The sequence below is a fragment of the Oryctolagus cuniculus genome, chromosome 14, assembly GCF_051225735.1.
Source record: "Oryctolagus cuniculus isolate XC-2025 breed Fujian yellow rabbit chromosome 14, ASM5122573v1, whole genome shotgun sequence".
Taxonomy (NCBI): Eukaryota; Metazoa; Chordata; class Mammalia; order Lagomorpha; family Leporidae; genus Oryctolagus; species Oryctolagus cuniculus.
Window position 1 is genome coordinate 87429883 of NC_142880.1, and position 23256 is coordinate 87453138.

The 23256-nt window shown below is 48.5% G+C and overlaps 1 protein-coding gene across 7 annotated transcripts in view; it reads left to right on the forward strand.

Moving 5' to 3' along the window:
* MAST4 (microtubule associated serine/threonine kinase family member 4) overlaps positions 1-23256 on the forward strand; it is a 623464-nt gene that overhangs the window by 151660 nt on the left and 448548 nt on the right. For all 7 annotated transcript variants that reach the window (XM_051853670.3, XM_051853672.3, XM_089313239.1 and 4 more), the window contains exon 2: positions 20846-20999. In XM_051853670.3, the coding sequence (XP_051709630.3) occupies positions 20846-20999 (154 nt within the window). The remainder of the gene's footprint in view (positions 1-20845; positions 21000-23256) is intronic.

Consider the following 23256-nt stretch of genomic DNA (forward strand, 5'->3'; position numbering starts at 1 on the left):
GAACGAGAACACAGAGGCATGAAGCCACGAGGCCACTGGTGGCCAGGCCTCTGGAGTCCCGGGATCATGGCTGCTGCATTCTGATCCTTAGCAAACAAGTCACTGGACAGAGCTGCTCTCTGTGGACAGCTGTTGAGGGCCACCTCCTGAAGGGAGGAGGACCACGGAATGTGGTGATAGCTCATGCAATCACCACTCCTGGGCACCCAGATCTCTTCTTGGTCTAGCACCCTTCCTCCACGCACCTTGATCCCTTTTGCCTTCTCTACTCCTGGGACTGCATCCCGAGGGGGCGCTTCCATCCTTCATATTCTGTGCTTTGCTGGAAGGAGCTTTAAGCTCTCTAGAGGTAAAACATCTACAAGACAAACCTTTATCTTGCAAATAATGAGCACTCCTTGCAACATGACTTTTTTTTTTTTAAAGATTGATTGATCTTTTGAAAGAGTCAAAGACCTACAGAGATCATCTGTCTGCTGCTTCACTCCCCAGGGAGCTGCAACAGCCAGGGCTGGGGCAGGCCGCGTCGGTGGCAGGGGCCCAAACACTTGGACCATCTTCCACTTCTTTTCGCAGGCGATCAGCAGTGGAGCAGCTGGGAAATGAACTGGCACCCATATGGCCGTGGCTCTACCCAGCACACCGCAATGCTGGCCCCCACAGCATGACTGCTCAGTCGTCCCCTTGACTGATCAATTAAAAAACTCTGGAGGGTTTGAGGCAGATGTGGGCAGAAGGACTGAGGTTGATAACCTTGTCCTGCCAGGTGTTTTCTCGAAGAACACTGCTTTTTTTTTTTTTTTTCCTACTCCACATACTTATACTATTTTTAAGGTCAAAGAACAGTTTTTTTTTTTCACATACTATTTTTAAGGTTTTTAAATTTTTATTTCTTTGAGAGGCAGAGCAGCAGAGAGTGAAAGAGATAGATAGAAAGGTATGTAGGTAGATAGGTAGAGATCTGCAATCTGCTGGTCATTCCTTGAATGCCTGAAATAGCTGGGGCTGGCCCAGGCTGAAGCCAGGAGCCCAGACTCCATATGCGTCTCCATGTCAGGGGCATGGACTCAAGTACTTGAGCCATTATCTTCTGCCCCACCCCCACCCCCACCCCCAGAGTCACATTATAAGAAGCTGGACTAGAAGTCAAGGTGAGATGCAAACCCAGGCACTCTGGTATGGGATGTGGCATCCCAGGATGCAGCCTAGCCTGTGTGGGACAGCACCTGCCCAAGACCGCAGTTTTAGACTCTGTGCCAGGAAGCCCCTGTGAGTGTTCCAGGTTGGAACAGGGTGCATTGTGAGTCAACTCAGTCCCTCGGAATTCATTACGCTCTAGGAGCTCTGGGTGAGGGGTGGACATAGCTGACCACAGAGTGGTTAGGAGGCTTAAGGCACAGAGGCTGATTATTTTGCGCCTGTTTTATATCCACTGGGAGATGGCTGGAGCTCTGCATCACATTGGCCTTACTGTGGGGCGGGCTGACAGAGCAGCCCCTATCGGCAGCAAGGGGGTGCAGAAGCAGAGCACTGTGGAGGGTCTTAGCCCTGCAGGTAAGCGCCTTAGCCTGGACAAGACACACGCTGCCTTTTCTTGCCCTCACTAGTCAGATCTCATCCTGTGGCCTCGACTATACCCCAGGCAGCCAGAGAGTGCGCAGTTACTGGATGCCCAGAAGGTGCAGACTTCAGGATAGCCAAGTGGGCTCTCAGGTGCCTGCGTGTGCTGTGTGCCAGGCTTCTGGCCTGTGAGATTCACAGCGAGCAAAGCAGATCCTGGTCTCCAACTCTGTGAAGCTTACGTTTAGTGAGGCTAGGGAGACAATACGCAAACAGGTGAAATATGCAGCGTGTTAGATCAAGGGTGCACGGAGCAGAGTGAAACAGGGAGGGTTGGGTCAAGGATGTGTGTGGCAGGGAGGGGGTTTTCTATTCTGATAGTCTATTCTGGGAGCCCCGGGTAGATGGCCGTGATGTCCTCTTCCAGTGTGAAGCCATAGAGACTTAAATATGCCTTCTTACAAATTTTTGTTTGTTTCAAATCTGAGAGGCAGAGACAGAGCCCTCATCCACTGGTTCACTCTCCAAATGCCCCCAGTGACCAGTGCTGAGCCAGGATCTCAAAGCCAGGTCTCCCATGTGGATGGCAGGGACTTGATTATTTGAGTCATCACCACTGCCTCCCAGGGATCATAGTAGCAGGAAGCCGGCATCAGGGGTGGAGCCAGCCCTTGAGCCCAGGCACTCCGATAACGGGATCTAGGTGCCCCAACTCAGCTGCTTAACCATTAAGACAATGCCCACCCCTGCCTTCTCACTTCCTGATTGTGCTAAGAACTTAAGCTATTCATAGATTATTTCATCCAAGTCAAGTAAGTGCCATTGTTGATTACATTTTGGTTATGAGCTATTGTGACTGCATTGCATTCTAAATTAGAAGACTCTTTAAATGAGTCTAGGTAGAGGAGCCGGTCTTATGGTACAGTGCTTGAGCCACTGCCTGTGACTTGGCATCCCATAGCAGAGCACTGGTTCGAGTCCCAGCTGCTCCAGTTCCAACCCAGCTTCCTGCCAGTGCACCTTGGGAAGGCAGTAGAAGGTGGCCCTATACTTCAGCCCCTGCCATCCTCATGGGAGATCTGGGTTGGACTCCAGACTCCTGGCTTGGCTTGGCTTGGCCTGCCCCAGCCATTGTGGACATTTGGGGAGTGAACCAGCAGATGAAAGGTCGGTCAGTCTGTCTCTCTCTGCTTTTAAAATAATAAAATCAATATTTAAAAAAAAAAAAAAACAAAAAAGATTCTAGGTGGATTGCTTCCCTCTTTGGGAGCAGTCATTGAAGTGTTGAGTTACTCATGCCTTCATTGGCCTTTTCCAATAGATCAATTTTGGTGTTTGCTTTCGTTAGCACAGTGATGAAGAGTGCTTCAGCACGAAGTAAAAAAATGCTGCCGGCGCCGTAGCTCAGTAGGCTAATCCTCCACCTAGCGGCACCGGCACACTGGGTTCTAGTCCTGGTTGGGGCGCCGGATTCTGTCCCGGTTGCCCCTCTTCCAGGCCAGCTCTCTGCTGTGGCCAGGGAGTGCAGTGGAGGATGGCCCAAGTACTTGGGCCCTGCACCCGCATGGGAGACCAGGAGAAGCACCTGGCTGCTGCCTTTGGATAGGCGCGGTGTGCCGGCGGCAGCCATTGGAGGGTGAACCAACGGCAAAGGAAGACCTTTCTCTCTGTCTCTCTCTCACTGTCCACTCTGCCTGTAAAAAAAAAAAAAAAAAAAAAAAAAATGCTGCCACTTCATTGCATTTGTGTGATTTGGTAGCGGTGTTCTCTATGTTTTCAAAAGTAGTCCTCAGACTTGAAATAATCTGCTCTTCCCTGTGTTCTCATTCACAGGAAGAAATGGGGAAATAGCACATCTTTGCATTTATTGTGCAGTATCACTTGGGTGACAAAATGGAACCACCCGCTTCCAGGTGCTACTGCTGCTCCCCCTGCGCAGAGGGCACCCGGCTGCTACGCTCCTGTTTCTTCAGTTGTGGGGGCAGCAGCCGTTCTTGTTTGTTTTTATTTAATCTCTAATTCCTGCAAGGGGGGCAGCAAGAGGTGAGACAGAACAACCTGGCCTCTTCTAATCCTGCTCCCAAGAATTTTTTAGAACAGCCAATGGCCATCTCATTTCAGTTAACCCTTGTTTCAGTCTTCCCAGTTCCCCTCAATGGTGCCTCTCTACTCCTGAGAAGGGGGGATGGGCATTGGGTACAGCGCTTAGTGGCCACTTGGGACACTGGCATCAGAGTGTGTGGCTCAAGCCCTGACTCCACTCTAGATTCCAGCTTCCTGCTAGTGCACACCCTGGGAGGCAGCAGGTGATGGCTCAAGTACTTGAGTCCCTGTTACCCACCTGGGAGACTAGATTGAGTTCTGAGCTCCTGGCTGCAGCTTGACCCAGCCCTGGCTGTTCTGGGCATTTGGGGATGGAAGATTCCCCAGCCCCCACCTCTACCTTTCAAGAAAAAAGAAATTAAGAAGTTAAAATTTAACTCCCTGCGGAAGCGCCCTCAGATCCAAGTGAACACTTACTCAGGTGCCATGTATCTCAAGTGCCGATTGTATCAAGCCTTTTCCTAAGAGTTGGGACTTACAGGGACATCAACATATTAACCAGGCATGAGTTTTGTCTTTTCGTGGCAATTAGAGGACTCAGCCAGAGCGCGTTGGTAAATTTCCTCCCACTGGGCTGGCTCAGTGCTTTTCTACTGTTTTTCCACTTCATCTTTAGAGTGGTGACATTTAATGGAGTGGGTTCCTTCCTCTGTAGCATGTCCTACTGTGCAACTTTGTTGTGAATGATCTTTAGGTTTCTTAGTATTGTTATCTGGAGGGCTGCCCTGGGGAATTCATCCCCAGCTCTGTCGTGGGCCTGGGGAAATCCTGATGAGCCATCAAGAGCATTCGTTGCCTGTGGACTCCTGTACTTCTAAGGGAGGAAGTGGGATGTGAGTCCGTGATTGCTCCAAGGGCCCTGAACTTGGGAGGGGGGGAACCGTGGTGAGGAGGGTTTTAGAGGCTGCCGTGAAGGCTTGCAGGCAACAGACAGGAGGCAGGGCAGAGGGGTCGCAGAACACCGTGAGTAGGATGCTACATCTTGGCTCAGAACACGGGGTGATGATTGAACTTGCGGAAAGCAGTGTGGAAGTCGGTGCTGCCCTTTGCATTCTGCCCTGTCTGCTTTGGAGACTCCGCCGGTGGTCCCTGCCCTGTGGGGTGGGAAGCTGCAAATGGAATGGATTGCGTGTTTCTGCTTTGATGTTCTCACCAAGTATGGTCTTCTAGAGAGACAGTGCGATGCCCGCATCCGTGCTTGGAATGTGCTGGTGGGAATTCCCTTTCTCATTCTTTCTTCTGCACACTGTCTCCTTGCATCAGGCCCTCCCCAGCTGGGCTGTTACTCCGGTACTGTTAGCGGGGAGGTAGGGGAGAAGGTCAGTGAGGGTATGGTTCAAGAACGGGGAAAAGGAAACCGGACCCCTGCCAGGTGACCTGCTCCAACCTGGACCAGGTAACTTGAAGCTGTTTGTCTATGGCTGGGTGACAGTGTGGCTGCTTCCTGTATGGATGTGGGATGGGAAACACTCTAGGGAGGGTGTGGATTGGTGGCTAGCCTGGGATCTTGGTCTGTACTGGTTACCAGCCCTGATGCCTTGGGTGAGTCATTTAAGTGCCTTAAGCTTCAGTTTCCTTGTCTGTGAAATGGGGATAAAGATAATTCCATGCTAGAGGGATGTTCTAAGGATGACATGGAATGGCGTATTGAAGGCACAGAGGACACTGCTGGGCCCAGTGGAGAAAGTGGACATTGCCCTGGCACCTTGCTTGCTCTTTGTCACATGTGGGGAACTCACTCTCACTTTGGGACTCGGCCACTTGCTGACCCCTTGGCCTAGAAGTCCCTTACTCCCTGCGCGGCTCACTCCTTTCCTTCCTTCCAGTCTCTGTGCAGATGCCGCCCTCACTCCCTGTGAGAGCGATAGTCTCAATCCACCTGTGTAGTAGAGTGGCCTCATTCTCTGTCCAAAGCCTGCTTTCTTCCTCTTCACAGCCCTGAATGGAAATTCTTGTTTTAGTCACTGCTGTCTCCATGGTGCCCAAACCACAGTTACCAGCTGCTAGATGGTCAGTGAATCTATGGACTAAACCAGGCATCTGAAAACTTGATTTCTAAAGGGCTAGGTAGTAAATATTTTAGATTTTGTGGGCTATGCCATCTCTAGGGCAACTGGTCAACCCCACTCGTGTAGGCAGAGTATAGACAGTCATAAACAAGAGTGGCTGTGGTCCAACACGGTTCACTTGGCGCCTGGGCCATCAGCTCCTGATCCCTGGAATATCAACGAATGGTGATGGTCAGGAGTGGACCTGTAGCGGCTACTGTGGTTGAGTGTGGTGGGATGGTGGCTGCAAATGGTGGGGTGACTGCAATCTTTAGAGGACTGTGTGGCACTGGAGGACAAAGGAATCCCTAGCCTCGGTGAGGAGGCAGCTGCTGGCACCCTGTAGCCCTCATGATCCCCATGGGTGGGATCTATGAGCTTTGCCAGCCAGACCATCCAGTGGTCTTGGCCGCGTGAGCCAGAGCTATTCTTTCATACACTGGGAACTAGTCTTTGTTAATCTTTAAATAAACACAGAGCAAAGAAAAATAAATCTAATCTGAAAGTTTGGGGGAGCAGGTGACATCTCACTACATGCATACAATGTGCAGGGATTAGATGGGTATAATTGGCATATGCATCACTTCAAGCATTAATCATTTCTTTGTGTTAGGAACAGTCAAAATGCTCTCTTCCAGTGTTTTGAAATATGTATACAATTAATTGCTGTCAAACACAGTTATTCTGTGCTATAGAACATTAGGAATTATTCATCCTACAGACACACCCCTGCACCTGTTAACCATTTTCTCCTCTTCCCAAGCCTCTCAATTTTAGATTTTTATATACTAGAGCCATAGAGTTTTAAAAAAGATTTATTTATTTATTTGAAAGGGAGAGGGAGGAGAGAGATATCTCTCATACACTGGTTCACTCCCCTAAATAGCCACAGTAGCTAGAGCTGGGCCAAGGCTGAAGCTAGGAGCCAGAAACTCCATCTGGGTCTCCCATGTGGATGACAGGAACCCAAGCACTTGAGCCATCATCTGATACCTCCCAGGCACATTACTGGAAAGCTGGAATTGAAGTAGAATAACTGGGGCTCGAGGTGGTACTCCGATACAGGATGTGAGTGTCCCAAGCCACAGGTTACCCCGCTACCATGTGGCCCGCTCCGCCCTGGATCCACTGGCAGGAACGCTGTCTGTATCCGTGGGTGGAGTGCTCTTTGCTCAGGCGATCTCGGCTCCAGTGTGAAACTTCCCTTAGGGTGCCGCTCGATTCCAGCCTTTGGCTGCACACAGGTTCCGTGCTGATCCTTGTCTCCGGTGAGAGGCAGGCGGGAATGGGGAACTAAAACCCTGGAGTGTGGGAGATGGGCTGGGCCAGAGGCTGACCTCAGAGCTGCTTTGGGGGTGTGTCTGCCCAAGTCCATTTTCAGCCTTGGTCAGGTGCGAGTGTGCTTGCGCTTTCCCCGGGGTGTGGAGTTGGGGGGTGGCTCTTAGCTTGGCATCTTCTTGTTTGGGTTTTGTGCATTGGTTGTTTTGTTTGCTCTTTGTATTGACTCAGATTAAATGCCATTTGAATAACAGTTTAAAGGATTATCTTTAGACATGATAGCATCCAGCTCTTAAAGCTGTTCTGGCGTTTACTTATGCTGCCCTGTTCTTCCATACACCACCCTGCCTGATTCCTGGAGCGTCTGGACGCTGCCGGGGACTCCTGATGGTGAATGTCTTTCTGCTTTTCCTGCATGGTGGCTGCTGTGAAAACTTTTTTTTATTGATTTTAAAAAAAAAACAGATTTATTTATTTATTTGAAAGACAGAGGCAGAGAAAGTCTTCCGTTCCGCTGGTTCACTCCCCAAATGGTCACAACGGCTGGAGCTGTGCCAATCTGAAACCAGGAGCTTCTTCCAGATCTCCCAAGCGGGTGCAGGGCCCAAGGACTCGGGCCATGCCCTGTTACTTTCCCAGGCCATAGCAGAGAGCTGGATCGGGAGTGGAGCAGCCGGGATTCAAACCAGTGCCCATATGGGATGCCAGTACTGTAGGCGGTGGCTCTACCTGCTACACCACAGCACTGGCCCCAGTGAAAACATTTTTTAGTGAGGTCATGAGCCTATCCCCAATGGCAAAATCCTTTACTCTTCCGCTTGCCAGTGGGAGCTGGGAACATCCTAGTTTGCTCTGTAACATGGAGAAGGGTTGGATTCCTGGGGAGCTGAGGGACCCGGCTGAGCTGCTGGGGTCCGGCTCTTTTCATGAAGAACAAGTGTGCGTGAGGAAGTAGGTGGAGGGTGGGCAGCCTCTCAGTGCAGTGGAGTTGCTTATGTGCCCAGCCACAGTCCACGTGAACAGTAAGTAGAACATGAGGAAGCTCTCACGTGGGGTCATTTTCTGGTGAATCTTCCAGGCTGTTACTTGCTGTCCTCTTTCTTCTCTTTGCCTCATTGCTTCTCAGACCTCTTCCTTTCTTTGTCCTAAGTGTCTTTCTGTTGTGTTACCCTTACCCTGGGTCTCTAGTCCATGTTCCTCCAGGGAGCTGACAGGTTAGACTTGGCCTGCCTTGGGATCTGGGAGTCCAGGTGTTAGGGTGCCGTGGGGTTCAGCCCTGGTGTGGCACGGAGTAGGCAGCAGAGACCTGGGGGACCAGTGCCAGTACCTAAAGTGCTAAAGCAGGCCCAGGATCCAGATGGGCCCCTAGCGGAGCTGAGGCAGAGACAGAGTAGTACGCTGGGTGGACTGGCGCGTTTGAGCAATGCATTGGGTGGTCCACAGCAGGGTGCATTTCAGAGGCAGCAGTCAGGTGGTGTAAACCCTGGGCACAAGGCAGGCCCCAGACCTTGAGATTTGGGGCACGAGAAACGGAGACAAATGTTTGAGAAGCGGAGACTGAATGAGCCCAGGGCAACAGATTGGGCTCCAGGAGAGGAACCTGGCCCGACAGAAATCAGGGGTAAGGTGGACCTGGCACTGCACCAGGGAAATTCTGATTTAAGGTCTTAGAATTAAAAAAAATTTTTTTTCTTATATTTTAAATTATCTAATATCTCTTGTTAGTGTTTAGTTATGTTTTCCAAGAGAGAAGATTGGGCTTGGGGTCTACAGTGGACACAGTGTGGAGTGGAACAATGGGAAGACCTGGTGCCCGGGAACTGAGGAGCTGGGAGTCCCCGGGGGGCATGTGTAGGGACACCCCTCACTCCATCACTGTCTCCTTCCCCCTCCCCTCGGCCTTTCTCTTCATTCCCTTCGCATGTGTTGGTTCCATGTTTCCTCCTGAAAGAAGAGACAAAGCTGGTAACAGTTCACCCAGCCCTGTGTCCTACCCCATCTGCCGGGGCCATTTTTCCCTGCTACCATTTGTCAGTGGTTGCTTTCCAGATATTTCTGAATTATTTCCATGTTTACCAGGTGAGGGCCCTGGCCGTGAGACCTTGTGACTCACGATTGTTAAGAATGCTTGTCTGTTGGCCGGCGCCGCGGCTCACTAGGCTAATCCTCCGCCTAGCGGCGCCGGCACACCGGGTTCTAGTCCCGGTCGGGGCGCCGGATTCTGTCCCGGCTGCCCCTCTTCCAGGCCAGCCCTCTGCTGTGGCCAGGGAGTGCAGTGGAGGATGGCCCAGGTGCTTGGGCCCTGCACCCCATGGGAGACCAGGAAAAGCACCTGGCTCCTGGCTCCTGCCATCGGATCAGCGCGGTGCGCCGGCCGCAGCGCGCCGGCCGCGGCGGCCATTGGAGGGTGAACCAACGGCAAAAGGAAGACCTTTCTCTCTGTCTCTCTCTCTCTCACTGTCCACTCTGCCTGTCAAAAAAAAAAAAAAATAAAAAAATAAAAAAAATTAAAAAAAGAATGCTTGTCTGTGCCTCTTGGGTTAGAGTTCAGTTAGTGGCTGCTGTCCCCTGGGACTCTGCTACACAGCCTCTCATTCCTGTTCCTGTAAAAATCAGAAAATGGGCCGGTGCCACGGCTCACTAGGCTAATCCTCCGCCTGCGGCGCCGGCACACCAGATTCTAGTCCCGGTTGGGGTGCTGGATTCTGTCCTGGTTGCCCCTCTTCCAGTCCAGCTCTCTGCTGTGGCCAGGGAGTGCAGTGGAGGATGGCCCAGGTCCTTGGGCCCTGCACCCCATGGGAGACCAGGAGAAGCACCTGGCTCCTGCCTTCGGATTAGCGCGGTGCGCCGGCCGCAGTGCACCAGCTGCAGCGGCCATTGGAGGGTGAACCAACGGCAAAGGAAGACCTTTCTCTGTCTGTCTGTCTGTCTGTCTCTCTCTCTCTCTATCCACTCTGCCTGTCAAAAAAAAAAAAAAAAATCAGAAAATGAATTGAATTTATGCTGTCTGTCCAGTGAGAGAGCCTAAACATTTTAAGAGTTTGTTCTGAAATTTTTTCTGGAAACTTGTCTCAAGTTTATTTTTAGCTTTAATGACTGTTATTGAAAAAAAGTAGTTCCAAGGATTAAGTTTGCTCTTTGATGGGCCTGACAAAATGAACTAGGCTAAGAGAGGGTAGGGAAGGAGCGAGAGAAGAGCTGAGTGCCTTCCGTGGCCAGGTACAATGCTGGGAGGCGTGTGTTATCCACAGGATGCTGTGAGCAGGAGTCATGATCCTTGTCTGATAGATAGGCAAGTATATGCAGGCCCCGCTAGAACTGGCCTCCAACCACCGTCTTCCTCCGTGCCCTGTTTGCTGGCCACTCCTGGAAGAGGGACGGGATGCATTGATCACTCCTGGAGCGTGCTTCATGGGGGCAGCGTTGGAGTCCACAGAAGGGTGGTTAGGATCGTAGAGGGCTCCGTTGAGAGGGGCGGCGTCAGCGCGCTGGGAGAGACTCAGCTCTCTCTCACCCCAAGCAGGTGGATGGCGCTGACAGGCCTTGGGTAGACGGGAGGCTGGCATCTGTGGAGACACCGCTCTATGCTCCTTCTGGGACTGGCTCTGGGAGCGCCTGAGAGGCCCCTTTTCTACGCGAGGAGAATCCGAGTCAAGGCCTTTAGTAATCCCAGCACGGCCCAGCCAGCACAGTGAGCAAAGGCTGGTAAGGATCTGCTGGGCCACAGCTCTGCCGCAAGCCCTGTGGCGCTCGTCCCCGACTCCGCGCCCACATTCGCCATGTTGTATGCCATTGCGGTTTTGTGTCTGTGCCCTGAGGAAGGTGACCCTAACCTCTCTGCTCTCCATCTTCAGCCCTAAGCACAATGTCTAATCCATAGCACACAAGGGGCTAAGAAGAAATTGAAATTCTCTGGGTTGCCGGAGCACGTATGAGCAGAAAACCACGGGGAATCATGTAAGGGGTTTATCACAGGCGAGGCGCGCTGCAGGCTTGCAGGGAGCAGAGCGGGCGAGGGCGTGTGGTGTGGCAGGCAGTAGACTCTCTCTGAAAATTGGGCTTCTGGTCTGGATTCCTGCCCCGGATGTCTGTGTAAACCAGAGCCGTTCACTCGGCTGCCTCTGAGACTTCAAGAAATGAGGCTACGGGGGCTTCTCAGCCCTTTCTACCCTTGATAGTTTCTAAGTCTGTAGTTCTCACTTGAGGATTTCAGCTTTAGACGCCCTGAGAACTGCTTCTGTAATGTGCCAGTTAGGATTGAGCTGACCATGGGAGAGGGTGGACTGCAGAGTCTGAGATTCCCGTCTGAGCCAGACGAAGAGGAGGCTCCAGCTGAGCTTGGCCAGCAGCAGGTGCGCTCTGGGACCCAGTCTTGGCAGTAGGAAGAATGAGGGCTGAATGAGGAGCCTGGCCTTGACTCCTGCCAGTGCCTCCAATCGGGCTAAAATCTTTGATTTGTCTTTCTCCTTTAGTCTCCTCCTTGGTAAAATGGTAGTGATAACACTGTCTCACTGGGAGTCCACCCTGTCACAGGGGGAACTGGGCAGGGTCACTGTTTTGTGGGGTGATGGGGGATTTTCCCTTCTGACTGTAACCAGAGAGAAGAGGCATGGAGAGAAGCGAGTCTTCCTGCTTACTCGCTGCGGCCAGTCTTTAGTTACCATGCTGATGGGAACAGGAGGATTCCAGGGGGGTTCGATGACTTGAGATGAGTAAACAACTTCAGGCACAGATCGGATCCCCAAGTAAAGGTCAGGGAACAGCCAGCATGTGCAAGTGACAGGAGATCAGGTGTTGCATATGCAAAGCTGCAGCTGTCTGCCCCTGTGTTTTCCTGGTGTCGCTCTTCCAAAGTTTGAGAAGTGACTCATCCTCCCAACACGATGCATTTAAATGTCATATTGTAACACACCTAGAACAAATCCCAGTGGCTTTATTTTTTACATTTTTAGACTGTTGGGCTTATTGTTGAATGCACATATCACAATCGGTTGCAATTAAATGCCTACTGCATACAGCCCTGTTCTTGCGCTGTGATAATTGTGCTGCTGGGTGTGTGTGTGAGAGTGTGTGTGTGTGTGTGTGTGTGTGTGGAGATGTTCGTAAGCAAAAGAATTGGCTTTCTTGAAGTCAAGTTGACAGACAAAAGTGAGATAGTGCTATCAAAGTGCTAATTTACATATTTCTCTTGGAAGCGAAGAAAGAAAATCAATTCTCCATAGAGACAAAGCCAGTGGTACAGCTCTGTTTAGGTCAATGCCATTGTATTTTGATCTAATGTATTTTAGGATGTTTCTGAAACACTTTTAATATTGCTAATTGAAGTTTGTGATTCAAAGAATTCATTACAAAACCGAAGATGGAAAATTATATTGGTCTCTAGTGCACCTTCCAGTTTAAATACATTCTATCGATGTATTATTTTTAAAAATATGGATGCACATTGAGAAAGCAAATTGCAGTAAATAGCTAAATAGTTTGGGCAAATTAACGGTGCTCAAGAAATTGTTTGCACAGCAAGGCTTGTTGGCATGAACGATGTTGTGCAGATTCAGTTTGCTCTTTCTCCTCCCCCTCGCTGCTCTCAAAGGTTTCCATCACCTATAAGAACACGTGGCTCACCAAGGTGAAGACTTTAAAGATCAGTGGAGACAGAGAGGGAAGTGAGTGGAGAGCATGGGGCTGAGCAGTGGCGCTACAGCCATCTTGGGCTGGGTGAGTCTTCGTCGTGGGGGGCTGTCCTGTGTACTGCGTGGTACTGAGTGACGCCCTGGTCCTCGAGCAAGTAGGTGCCAGCAGCAAACACCCCTCCGAGTGGTGACATCCAGTGACTGCAGACGTTTCTAGATGTCCTGGGGGTGTTGGAAGCCCTGGTGCAGAGGGAAAGTTGAAATCTGGCCTGGAGTTCACGTGGTCCCCAGACCCATGAAGTCTTGACTGGAGATGGGACCAGGCCACATTTGCTTGTGCAGGCCTTGCCCATGGTTTTCTAGAGACTGAAGGAGAGGAATGTGGTGGCTTCTGTCGCTTCCTGGGTTCCCAGCACGACGGCAGCGCCTAACCCAGCAGCAGCAGGAGTTGCAGTACACAGGACAGAAAGTGCCCATCCCCCCAGCTGGAAGGAAGCGCCCAGCGGGCAGGGGGTTTTGTCTGTTTCAGTCATTGCTGCTTTACCTGGCGTGCAGCTGCTTCATAAAATATTGTAAAGACATGGGTCTTGACAGGCAGGTTACCTGGACCATAGGCTGTTCCTTACATGTTTATGGAACAGAATGGCAGGACTTATGAGTTCGCTGCCTACATTACCACTAGAGGGGAGCATGCATTCTGGCTTGCGTCATCTAAATGCAACGTCAGGAAATCGGCAAATAGGCTCTGGTACACAGCGTGGTCAGGAGTCCTGCTGACTTGGTAGTCTGCTGCGGTCTCTAGTTAGACTTCAGGGCGACAGCAAGGGGGGCTGCAGATGTCTCGGGCAGTGCAGAGGATCGGAAATGCTTCTGCTTCCCTTTGTTTGAACAGGGCAGGGCCCAGGCAAGAGTGCCCGAGAGGCACTGGCAGAAGGGCCAGCTACAGGGCCGCGCGCTGCCCGGCCAGCAGGTACCGGAGACTTGAGCTGACCTTGGGATGGTAGTGAGGTGTCACGAGCACCCCTGGTTATTGAGCGCATGTCTGTGCTGGCCCTTTCTGTACACTGTCTTCGATAGCCTCTCCACCTCCGGGGTCTATACTTAGGTGCCGAGATTCTGTTCCTGACCAATTCAATGGGTGCTGGGGTCCTCCCTATTCCACTGCTATGCCTTCTGCTGAAAACAAGGCTGCAGTTGCCCACACCCTTGGGTGACTGTGTCCCCAGCACGCTGGGTGGGCAGGGTAGCCTGGAATCATGGTGATTTCAACCCAATTCTCACATTTGCCATGAAAAAAACCAAACACACACACACACACAAAACTCAGCTTGTGACCAATTGAATTTCCTGGTGAACTGTTGTGTGTGCACCTCTCTGTGAGTGAGGTGATGTCTCATATGGGGATGCTTGTAGTAACTCAGGCTACCATTCACTGTGCACTTACCGTATGTATTTTAGGCACTGGGCTATATACATTACCCATGGGAACTCTTAATCCTCATTCAGGAGGTAGATGCTATTGTTACAGACATGGTGGAGCAGGAGACAGGTGCAGAAATAGTTAACTATCTTAATTAGAATAGTAAGCGGCAGCTCTTGTGTGAGCGCCTAACCACTGTGGAATTAATGCGTATCCAATAATGACTGTCTTAAGGATAGAAGCCTGTTCTATCAAGTTTTAAAATATTGATTGGAGACTGCGGTTTAAAAGTAAATACAATCCAATTTTGAAAGACAGTGAAGTCATTTTGGGTTGCCAATTTCATTCTTTATTGAGTGGTGGGGATGGGGTAGAGGGAGTACGATTAATTAGAATTATAAGTGTAGATGGTGCGGTTTTAATAGTTATTTACTCATTTTCATATCTTTGCTTCCTTAGAATATTTAGTGTTAAAGAAGCAGAATAACTGAACAGTGTCTTTATAACTGATGTTACTAGTCAGTCTCTATCTCCTTTCTCTAAACATGAAGAAGCCCAATGGATGAGCCGTCCCCCGCCCCCATTATGTATGCTGATGCCATTGCTGGTCCCTTTGAACTAATGAACTTTGGCCTCAGCGCACATGCATTCTGGATGGGTCTTTAAAATGCACATGCCGCATCTTGGGAAGGAGTGCTGAGCTGGGCCCAGGAAAAGGCTGGGTTGACAGACCCAGTGAATGTATTGGTAGGGATATAGTTAAAAGGTTGAAGATCATTATTTAGGAATCACCTTCAGAGGTAGCTGTGTTCAAAAATTAGCATATTAGTTTGTCTTAGAAAAGGCATCCTTTGAAAAGATGTCATTTGCCATAACCTAAAGATCTGTTTCGTACATTAAGTGTTCAGTTTTATTTGAATTCACATTAGCATTTCATCTTGAGTAGCATTTAACAGAATTTTATTCTGTTTTTCAACAACAAAAGCCCTTTATGGCATGAGCTCTGTATTTTTTTCTTATTGTTATATTTTTAGGTAAATATCAGGTATCTGCCATTCCTTTGTTCTTTCGGCAAATATTGACAGAGCGCCCTTGACATAGTTAGTTCTGTTGAGGGACAGAGTCCTGGACAAAATAGGCTGCTATATAATTTCACATAGCTTGCATTTTAGCTGAGGGAGAATGGCAAGAAAAAGGTTCAAAAGCTCTCATGTCGTGTGGCAGTAGCTACTGAAAGGAAAAATGAGGAGATAATAAAGTGACTTACTACTCTACTTAGCCAATTATGGAATAGAGACATGGAGGATAAGGGGACATGACACTAAAATCTGGAGAGTGTGAGTGTCCCAGGTAGAAGAAATAGTGACTGTAACATCACTGGTGGGAAGATGCTGGCATTGGAAGTGGCCAAGAGACCAAGATGGAACCAGAGATGTGAGAAGAGGTGGAAAGCTGTAGGCCACGGCCAAGGCTTTGGGTTTTGTCCTGGGTGGAGGGGGAGCTAGGAGAAGATTCCAGAGCAGGAGCTGGGCATCCGCTGATGTTGCAGGGGTCGCTGGCTCTGGGACTGAGACTTAGCTAGAGGCTGCTGCAGTAGAGATCTGGATGGAGGGTCAAGGCCAGGAGAGGTGACCTCGGGAGTGCTTGATGCTTGTGTGTGCTGGGAGGTTGAGCTGGAGGATTTGCTGGTTGGATAGCAAGAGAGAAAGAGGAGTTAAGAATAACTGGGAGGTGAGTGACCTGAGTAGCTAGAAAAAAGGAGTTGCCACTTATTGAAATTAAAAAACTTTTTTTTTTCTAGTCATACGAGTATTGGTAATTTTTAGAAGCTGAAGTTGAGAACTCAAGGACTTGGACTTGACCCTGTCTAGAAACCAGGTAGCAGAAAATGGTCAGCTGAGTGGGCTGAAGGTTTAGTGTTCATAGACAGTCGCAATATGTCTGTTCGATGTGGAGGGAGAGGGCGGTGGCCTGTGTGGAGACAGTGACAGTGATGGGGGGCGGTGGCAGACATTAAACCAAACCAGATGGAGCCTTGTAAATCATTTGCTTTTACCTTAGCTTTTAATTTATCATCTTTGATGGCGGAAACCACAGTGTAATCCTGGAGGATTCTTCTCTTTTTTGCAGTCTGATCATTTCAAGACAGCACCCAAAAGGTGGGGATGATGAACATAGGAAATTCAGCTGTAAAATTCTATCCTTTGCATTATGCATGATCAATGCCTCTGTAGGACTGGTAATCTTGGAAACTTTTCCCCCAAATCTGTACTAGATTTATCTTGTTTGTGTATCTTTTGTTCCTGAGGTTGCTGACATGGTTCTTGGGGTAGCCTGCTAGCAAGAGCAGTTGTATATTCCTCACATGTCGGTGGCCTGCTACGCCTCTGGCTGGCCGACTTCCAAGCTCAGTAATGTGCAAGACACTCTTCTTGGAACGAAAGGAGCCTGTTGAAAAGTGATGTAGATTTTGAACAAGTGCAATCACCAAGCATCAATCTTTGCTGCTGGTGAATGAAACGAAGACATTCCTGGAGAGTCTGTTTCCATCCAGGGCACTTTGTGGCTAGCAGAGTGCTAGGTGAGAGGGGAGTAGGATGTGATGCTTGCTCTCTACCTAGGGTAGGAAATTTCCACTGTCTGAAGCGAGGGTAACAAGCCCAGGCCTACATGCCTTTGGGCTCCAGTGATAGTTTCAAGAGAGCCTCTCTTTAGTTATACTTCTTATTGTCATAAGAGTTGGGAGTTTGGAAAAGTTGGCAAACATTAAACTGAAATCACTTAAAGGGTGATGTCCACCGTGTCACATTTGATGTCTACGCTAAGTGCTAGTGTGTGATGAAATGGTTTTAAAGAGATCGTGAGTGTTTGAGTCAGGACAAAAAATGGAAAATAAATTGCAAGGCTCCAGCAGACCGTTTTGAGAAGCTTTGACTAATTGTAGAAAGAATGGTAAAGCCACTGACAACACAGCAAATTTGGAAAAATGATCTATTTAGAGAGAGCCCTATTGGGAGTGTGATTTGATAGGAAGGAGGAAATAGGATCTTGGAACATTGCATGATGCTTATAGGTTTTGCTACTCATATTGTGTTTGAAACGTTTGCAGCCCTCACAGTTCACTGCCTCAATTTTCCCAGATTTAAAATAATGTACCCCTCTTGGGGTTGTGATTCTGATGAAAACCCGGGCTTATGAGCTAATAGCTTGTGTGCTGTGTAGGTGATGAAATGAAATAGCTTTTCTTCACTTGGCCCCCTCCCGCCCCGCCCCCGTGATTTCCTTCTCTTTCTTCCACATTTGTTTGACGCCTTTTATGACTTTGTTGGAAATATCTAAGGAAGCCACACAATCCCTATTTAGGAATTATCTTCTTTCTTCTGCTGATTTTCCTACCCTCTATTCATTGGTGATATAACCATCCTCCCCAGAGTAATTAATTGTAATTCTTCAAGCTGAATGAAAAATAAGTAGAGAAGCTGATGAACCTTAAACAGTAAATATTTGTATTTTATGCAGCTGCCAGTAGTAATTAAGAGAAAATAACTGAGTAGAATGGACCTTGCCTCGCCTGACTGGTGGGAGAGGCGGTCAGCCATGCTGGTTGCATTTACCAGGAAGGACAGTTTCACCGGCTGTGGCACACTGCCACCTTGTGGCTGCAAGTGTTCCTATTTTTCGTTTGAAGTCCGCACGCTCGAGCCTTATTTTACATCGGTGCTAATATTTACACTTCACCTCAGTCACACAGAACGTGTGGCATGCAGGATAGGAGAATCTAAGGAGACTGTTCCTGTCCTTAGAAGAAGCATGAAGAAATATTTAGGGGCAAGACCCATGGTGTTGCCAACTCCCACTCACTGTATGCATGTGTGCACAGGTGCCTGTGTGCACAGGTGTGTGTGTGTGTGGAGCGGGAGAGAAAGCAAAAGCAGCATGACAGACAGGTTAAAACTTGACCCTTGGAAAGGGGATGTGGGCATTCATTGTGCTGTTCATTCAACTTTCTCGTACTTGCAAATTTTCTTCTGAAATTTCTTTTAAAAAATGGCGGGGGTGGGGGGAGCACAGAAAAAAAAATCAATGGACATCATTGGAGTGATGGCATGAAATGGAGCCAAGAGAGAGGCAGACATCGCGTCTGCCTCGTGTGATGGTCTGACTACAGTTGGAGTACTGAACGGGCTGTGAATTTTCTGGTAGCTGACGCAGAGCGGCTTTCCTGGCTACAGTTCATCCTCTGAGAGATTTAGGGGGCTGTGTGTCTGAGGCCAAAAATCCCCCTTTGCAGGCCCTCCTGAGTAGGACTCAGATATAATGAGCCTCAGCAGACACCTGCCGCTAAATCCCACTCCTTATTTGGAAGCTGTGCCTTTGAAAAGTGCACTCCGGAATCCCTTTTCCCTCCTGACCTGACTCATCCTGGAGTGCAGGGACGGCTGGTTCTTCAAGGGCCTCTCACTGGAATGCTGGCTGCCAGGGAGACACAGGAAAGCACTGACGTGTGATGGCTTTGAGAGGGCGCTGACTGGAAAGCACTGGAAATCCACTGCTCCACATTACCCGCAGGTGCTGGTGAACTTGGGAGAAGTGGCCAGCAGGCAGCCGCTGAGCCAGCCGAGGCTGTTTTGTGTCAGCTGCCCTGGGGAGGGGCTGTTCGTAGACACGTCTGAGTTTCTTTTTCTGTGCAATGCTTTTGTGGTGTTTAAAATCTTTTAAATATAATTTTTCTCTTTTCCTTTATGTGTTTGAGATCCAGAGAGACAGCCACACACACACACACACACACGCACACACACACAGCTCTAAGCACTGATTCACTTCCCAAATGCCTGCCACGGCCAGGGCTGGGTGAGGGCGCAAGCTGGGAGCTGGGAAGTCAATCCAGGTCTCTGGCCTGTGTGGCAGGAACCCAAATACTTGAGCCGTCACCGCTTGCCTCCCAAGGTCTGCATTAGCAGGAACCTGGAATTGGAATTGGGAATCAGAGCCAAGACTTGAATCCAGGTGCTCTGATATGAAGCATGGGTATGTGAACGGTTAGGCTAAATGCCTGCTCCTGTGCAATGATTTTGAATATACTGTAGAGACAGACAAGTGGATGAATGACCTAGTCCCCTGAACTCTTCTTCTTCTTCTTCTTCTTTTTTTTTTTTTTTTAATAATTTATCACAAAGTCAGAGTTACACAGAGAGAGGTCTTCCATCTGCTGGTTCACTCCCCCAGTTGGCCGCAATGGTCGGAGCTATGCCAACCTGAAGCCAGGAGCCAGGAGCTTCTTCCAGGTCTCCCACATGGGTGCAGGGGCCCAAGGACTTGGGCCGTCCCCTACTGCTTTCCCAGGCCACAGCAGAAAGCTAGATTGGAAGTGGAGCAGCTGGGACTCAAACCAGTGCCCATATGGGATGCCGGCACTGCGGGCCTGGGCTTTAACCCGTTGGGCCACAGCACCGGCCCCGAACTCTTCTTTCTATAAATATGTCCAGGATAGTCTGATCCTGAAAGGATTCAGACAGGTATAACTCAATGAGCTCCTGTTCTCCCATGAAAACAAAACAAACCTCGGCTAAGCATCTCCGGAAATGTCTGGCTTTGAGCCGCATCTTTGTTTTTTAAATTTCTATGAAGTTGGTCCTTTTCTGTGAAAGTAATAATTTCCATAAATATCTGAGTATGTTTGTGCTTTTTTTTCATTAATGGCTATCTGGATATATATATATATATATACACACACACACATATATATATATGTACGTATATACATATATATACATATCCATGTATGTGTGTGTATATGTATCCACAGATGAGTATTTTTGTCCTATCTAGACCATATGCATATGTGTTTACGTGAAGGTGAACATTTTTGAGGGTATGGCATTATTCAGGCATGAAAGGTTTTCTTATAAAAAGCAGAACAGATCTTGAAATAAGTGTTGTGACACAAGGGATTCTTTTGTAGAAAGCTGTCTCTTGAAGTGACTTCAGTTTCTCTGATTCTTGTGACAGATATTCTTTTAAAAAGCTGTAAAGTGATGTAAGGAGCTATCGATTTCCATTAAGGGCTAGGGTGCTTGGGAATTTCTCTCCTGGATGTGTATGTGTGAGCAGTGTGTGACTTTTCTTTTGTGACGGACTAAAGGAGTTACTTTTCTCCTCCATAGAGCAGTAGTCTGCAGTTTGGGGCAGCAACTGTGGTGCGCAGAAAAGTATATTTTATCTGAGAGAGAGAGAGAGAGAATGAAAATGAATGGATTTTCCACCTGCTGGTTCACTTCCTAAATGCCCTCAATAGCCAGGGATGGGCCACACTGGATCTAGGAGCTGATTATTCTACCCAGGTCTCCTGTAGGGGTGAAAGGACCCAACCACTGCCTCCTGGGGTCTGCATTAGCAAGAAGCTTGGGTTGGGAGCGGAGTCAAGACTTGAATCCAGTGACTTGGGTGTCCCAAGTGGCATCGTAACTGCTCGGCCAAATGCCTGCCCCAAGACGCACACATACATGTACGGCTGATTAAAAAATTTCGTGAAACAGTCCTTTCCCTTTGTTCGCTGCGTTCTGATCATTTCTGTTACATTAAACAATAGCGGTGACAATCTGCAGCACTTGATTTTAGGACGGTCTGGTGTGGGTGTCCTGGCAGATGGAAGACACAACAGTGAAATCCTGAATCCTCTACACTAGCCACGTTGGGTTGGGAGAAGAAGATCTGGGAAAAGAGAGGAGGAGAGTGGGAGTGGCTGGCCCTGGCTCTGGGGTTGTGTCGTACCGAGAGTGATGCTCCTCTGTCCTTTCTCTCTGCAGCTTGACCACATACTGTCCCCGCCACCCATGCCGTTTCGGAAATGCAGCAACCCGGATGTGGCTTCCGGCCCTGGGAAGTCCCTGAAGTATAAAAGGCAGCTGAGCGAGGATGGCCGGCAGCTGCGGCGAGGGAGCCTGGGGGGAGCCCTGACCGGTGAGTCCCGGGCAGCTTCTCCAAGGGGAGGAGCCCTTCCCCTCCCCGGGCCCTGCGTGGCTCAGAACCCACCTCTCTGCAAACCGTTTCTTCAAACCTCATGCAGTCCAGAAAGCCATTGCATGAAGGATTTCATGAAGAAACTGTAGTAAAATATGATTTGCAGACAATAAATGGTCCCCGTGTCACTGGAGGTGGCGTGTATCTTCCTAGGAGTTTTACATTCATGGGGTCACATCCTACATGTTCTTCTGTGGCAGGCTTCTTTCGCTCAGAAGGTCTTCAAGATCCATCCAGGTGTGTGTGGCCGGAGTATGTGTTTAACGTGGCGCGAAACTGCCAGGTTCCAGAGTGGATCCGTTTTACGTTCCTGCCAGGCGTGGATGAGCAAGCCAATTGTTCTGCGTCTCTGCTGTCTGTAATCTTAGCCACACTTTAACGCCTGTGTGCTTGTATTGCATTGTGGCTTTTGTTGGCATTTCCTAGATGATCATGTAATTTAAAATATTTTTTTTCTTTCATGAGCTCCATGGACACCTTCTGTCAAGGATCTATTCAAATCTTTGACCTATTTCGTTAAAATTAATTAAAACGATGTTTAAACCCAGAAAACCCAGAAGTAGCTTTTAATGATTTTAGAATTAATGAAACTAAGTAAAGCTTGGTTTCTTAAAAGATAACTAGCCATTTACAATGTTGTGTTATTAAACTTAGATCCTTCAAGCTGAACTTCTGTTATCTCCTCTGAGGGTTTGCTTTTCTCCCGCAATGTAAATATTTGGAAGGAACTTTATTTTTTTTTAAACCCTACAATGAAGTTTTCTCCACATACACCAGTCTTGTCTGCCAGTTTGTAAATGACCTGGATGATCAATTGAATCACTCATATTTCATTTGAGACAGACAGATTATGACTTCTTGGCAATGAAATTTCTGGGAACGAAAATGCTTTTGCCGCGCGGTCAGTGGACCGCAACATTTGACCCAGCGTGGCACGTGGCTGGAATGGAGGGCGAAAGTGACCTCAGAACAAGGGGAAGGAAGAAATTTGTCAAAAACTGTGGCCGTTCACGAAGTTTAAGGCCAATGTTTCACTTGGGTTTCACTGATGCACTTCTGATGTTAGCTAGGGCATTATTGTCGATTTCCTTTTATGGAAGCAGTCTGTTTGCTTTTTAAAGATCACACCGATGTTTAGTCTAACCTTCATGTTATAGGCAGGGAAATGAAATCTTAAAGGTTAAAAGACTGAGCGCCTTGTTTATTAATTAATTTCACCTTGGAAATATATTTTTTTTAAAATATTTATTTATTCAAAAGGCAGACTTATAGAGAGGTTAGAGGCAGAGAGAGAAAGGTCTTCCATCCGCTGGTTCACTCCCCAGTGGCTGCAATGGCTGGATCTGAGCTGATCCAAAGCCAGGAGCTGCTTCAGGGTCTCCCACGTGGGTGCAGGGGCCCAAGCACTTGGGCCATTTTCTGCTTTCCCAGGCCATAGCAGAGAGCTGGATTGGAATAGAGCAGCTGGGATTCAACTGGCGCCCATATGGGATGCTGGCATTGCAGACCTGGGCTTTAACCTGCTGCACCACAGCGCTGGCTCCTAGGTATTTGTTTTGATAAACCGTTTTCAAAAAATAAGAGAGGTGATAGTTTTTCTCTCCATTTCTTGCCAAAGCAATTTATTCAAAGCTTTAAAATAATGCATGGGCATCACTCTTGATATGAGCTGAAATATTACATTTGGCCTTTAAGTTTAGAAAAAAACAAGTGGACTGGATTCTCATTTTAAAATTGTAACAGCTCTGTCACTTCTATCGTTATACAATTAAGTTGCTATCCAGTTTATATTTTGTAATTGAATCTTCCATCAGATAACTTTAAAAACGTTTAATAGTCCTTAGAAGGGATTTTGAAAAACCCATTGAGCATTACCATGTTTTTAAAAACTGTTCTTTGGAAGATGTATTAGAAAATGAGAAAACTCTGTTAATTAGCCCTCTGGATGGCTTAGCCTAGGATTTAAGAGAATAATATATGCAAAGCACTTTGCTTACTGATGGGCAGCTATTAGTATTACGCATAGAAGCCATTGGGTCTGGGGAGGCTAGAGATGGTAGGGGGCCCATGTACATTGGTGCAGTGCCCTTATTCACTGGATTTCTTCTTGTGTTAGGCACTGTGGCTGAGGCAGGCTAGTTTCAGATATCAGAGCAGAAAGAAGACAGTGTCATCTCAGATCTTTAAAAAACTGGTT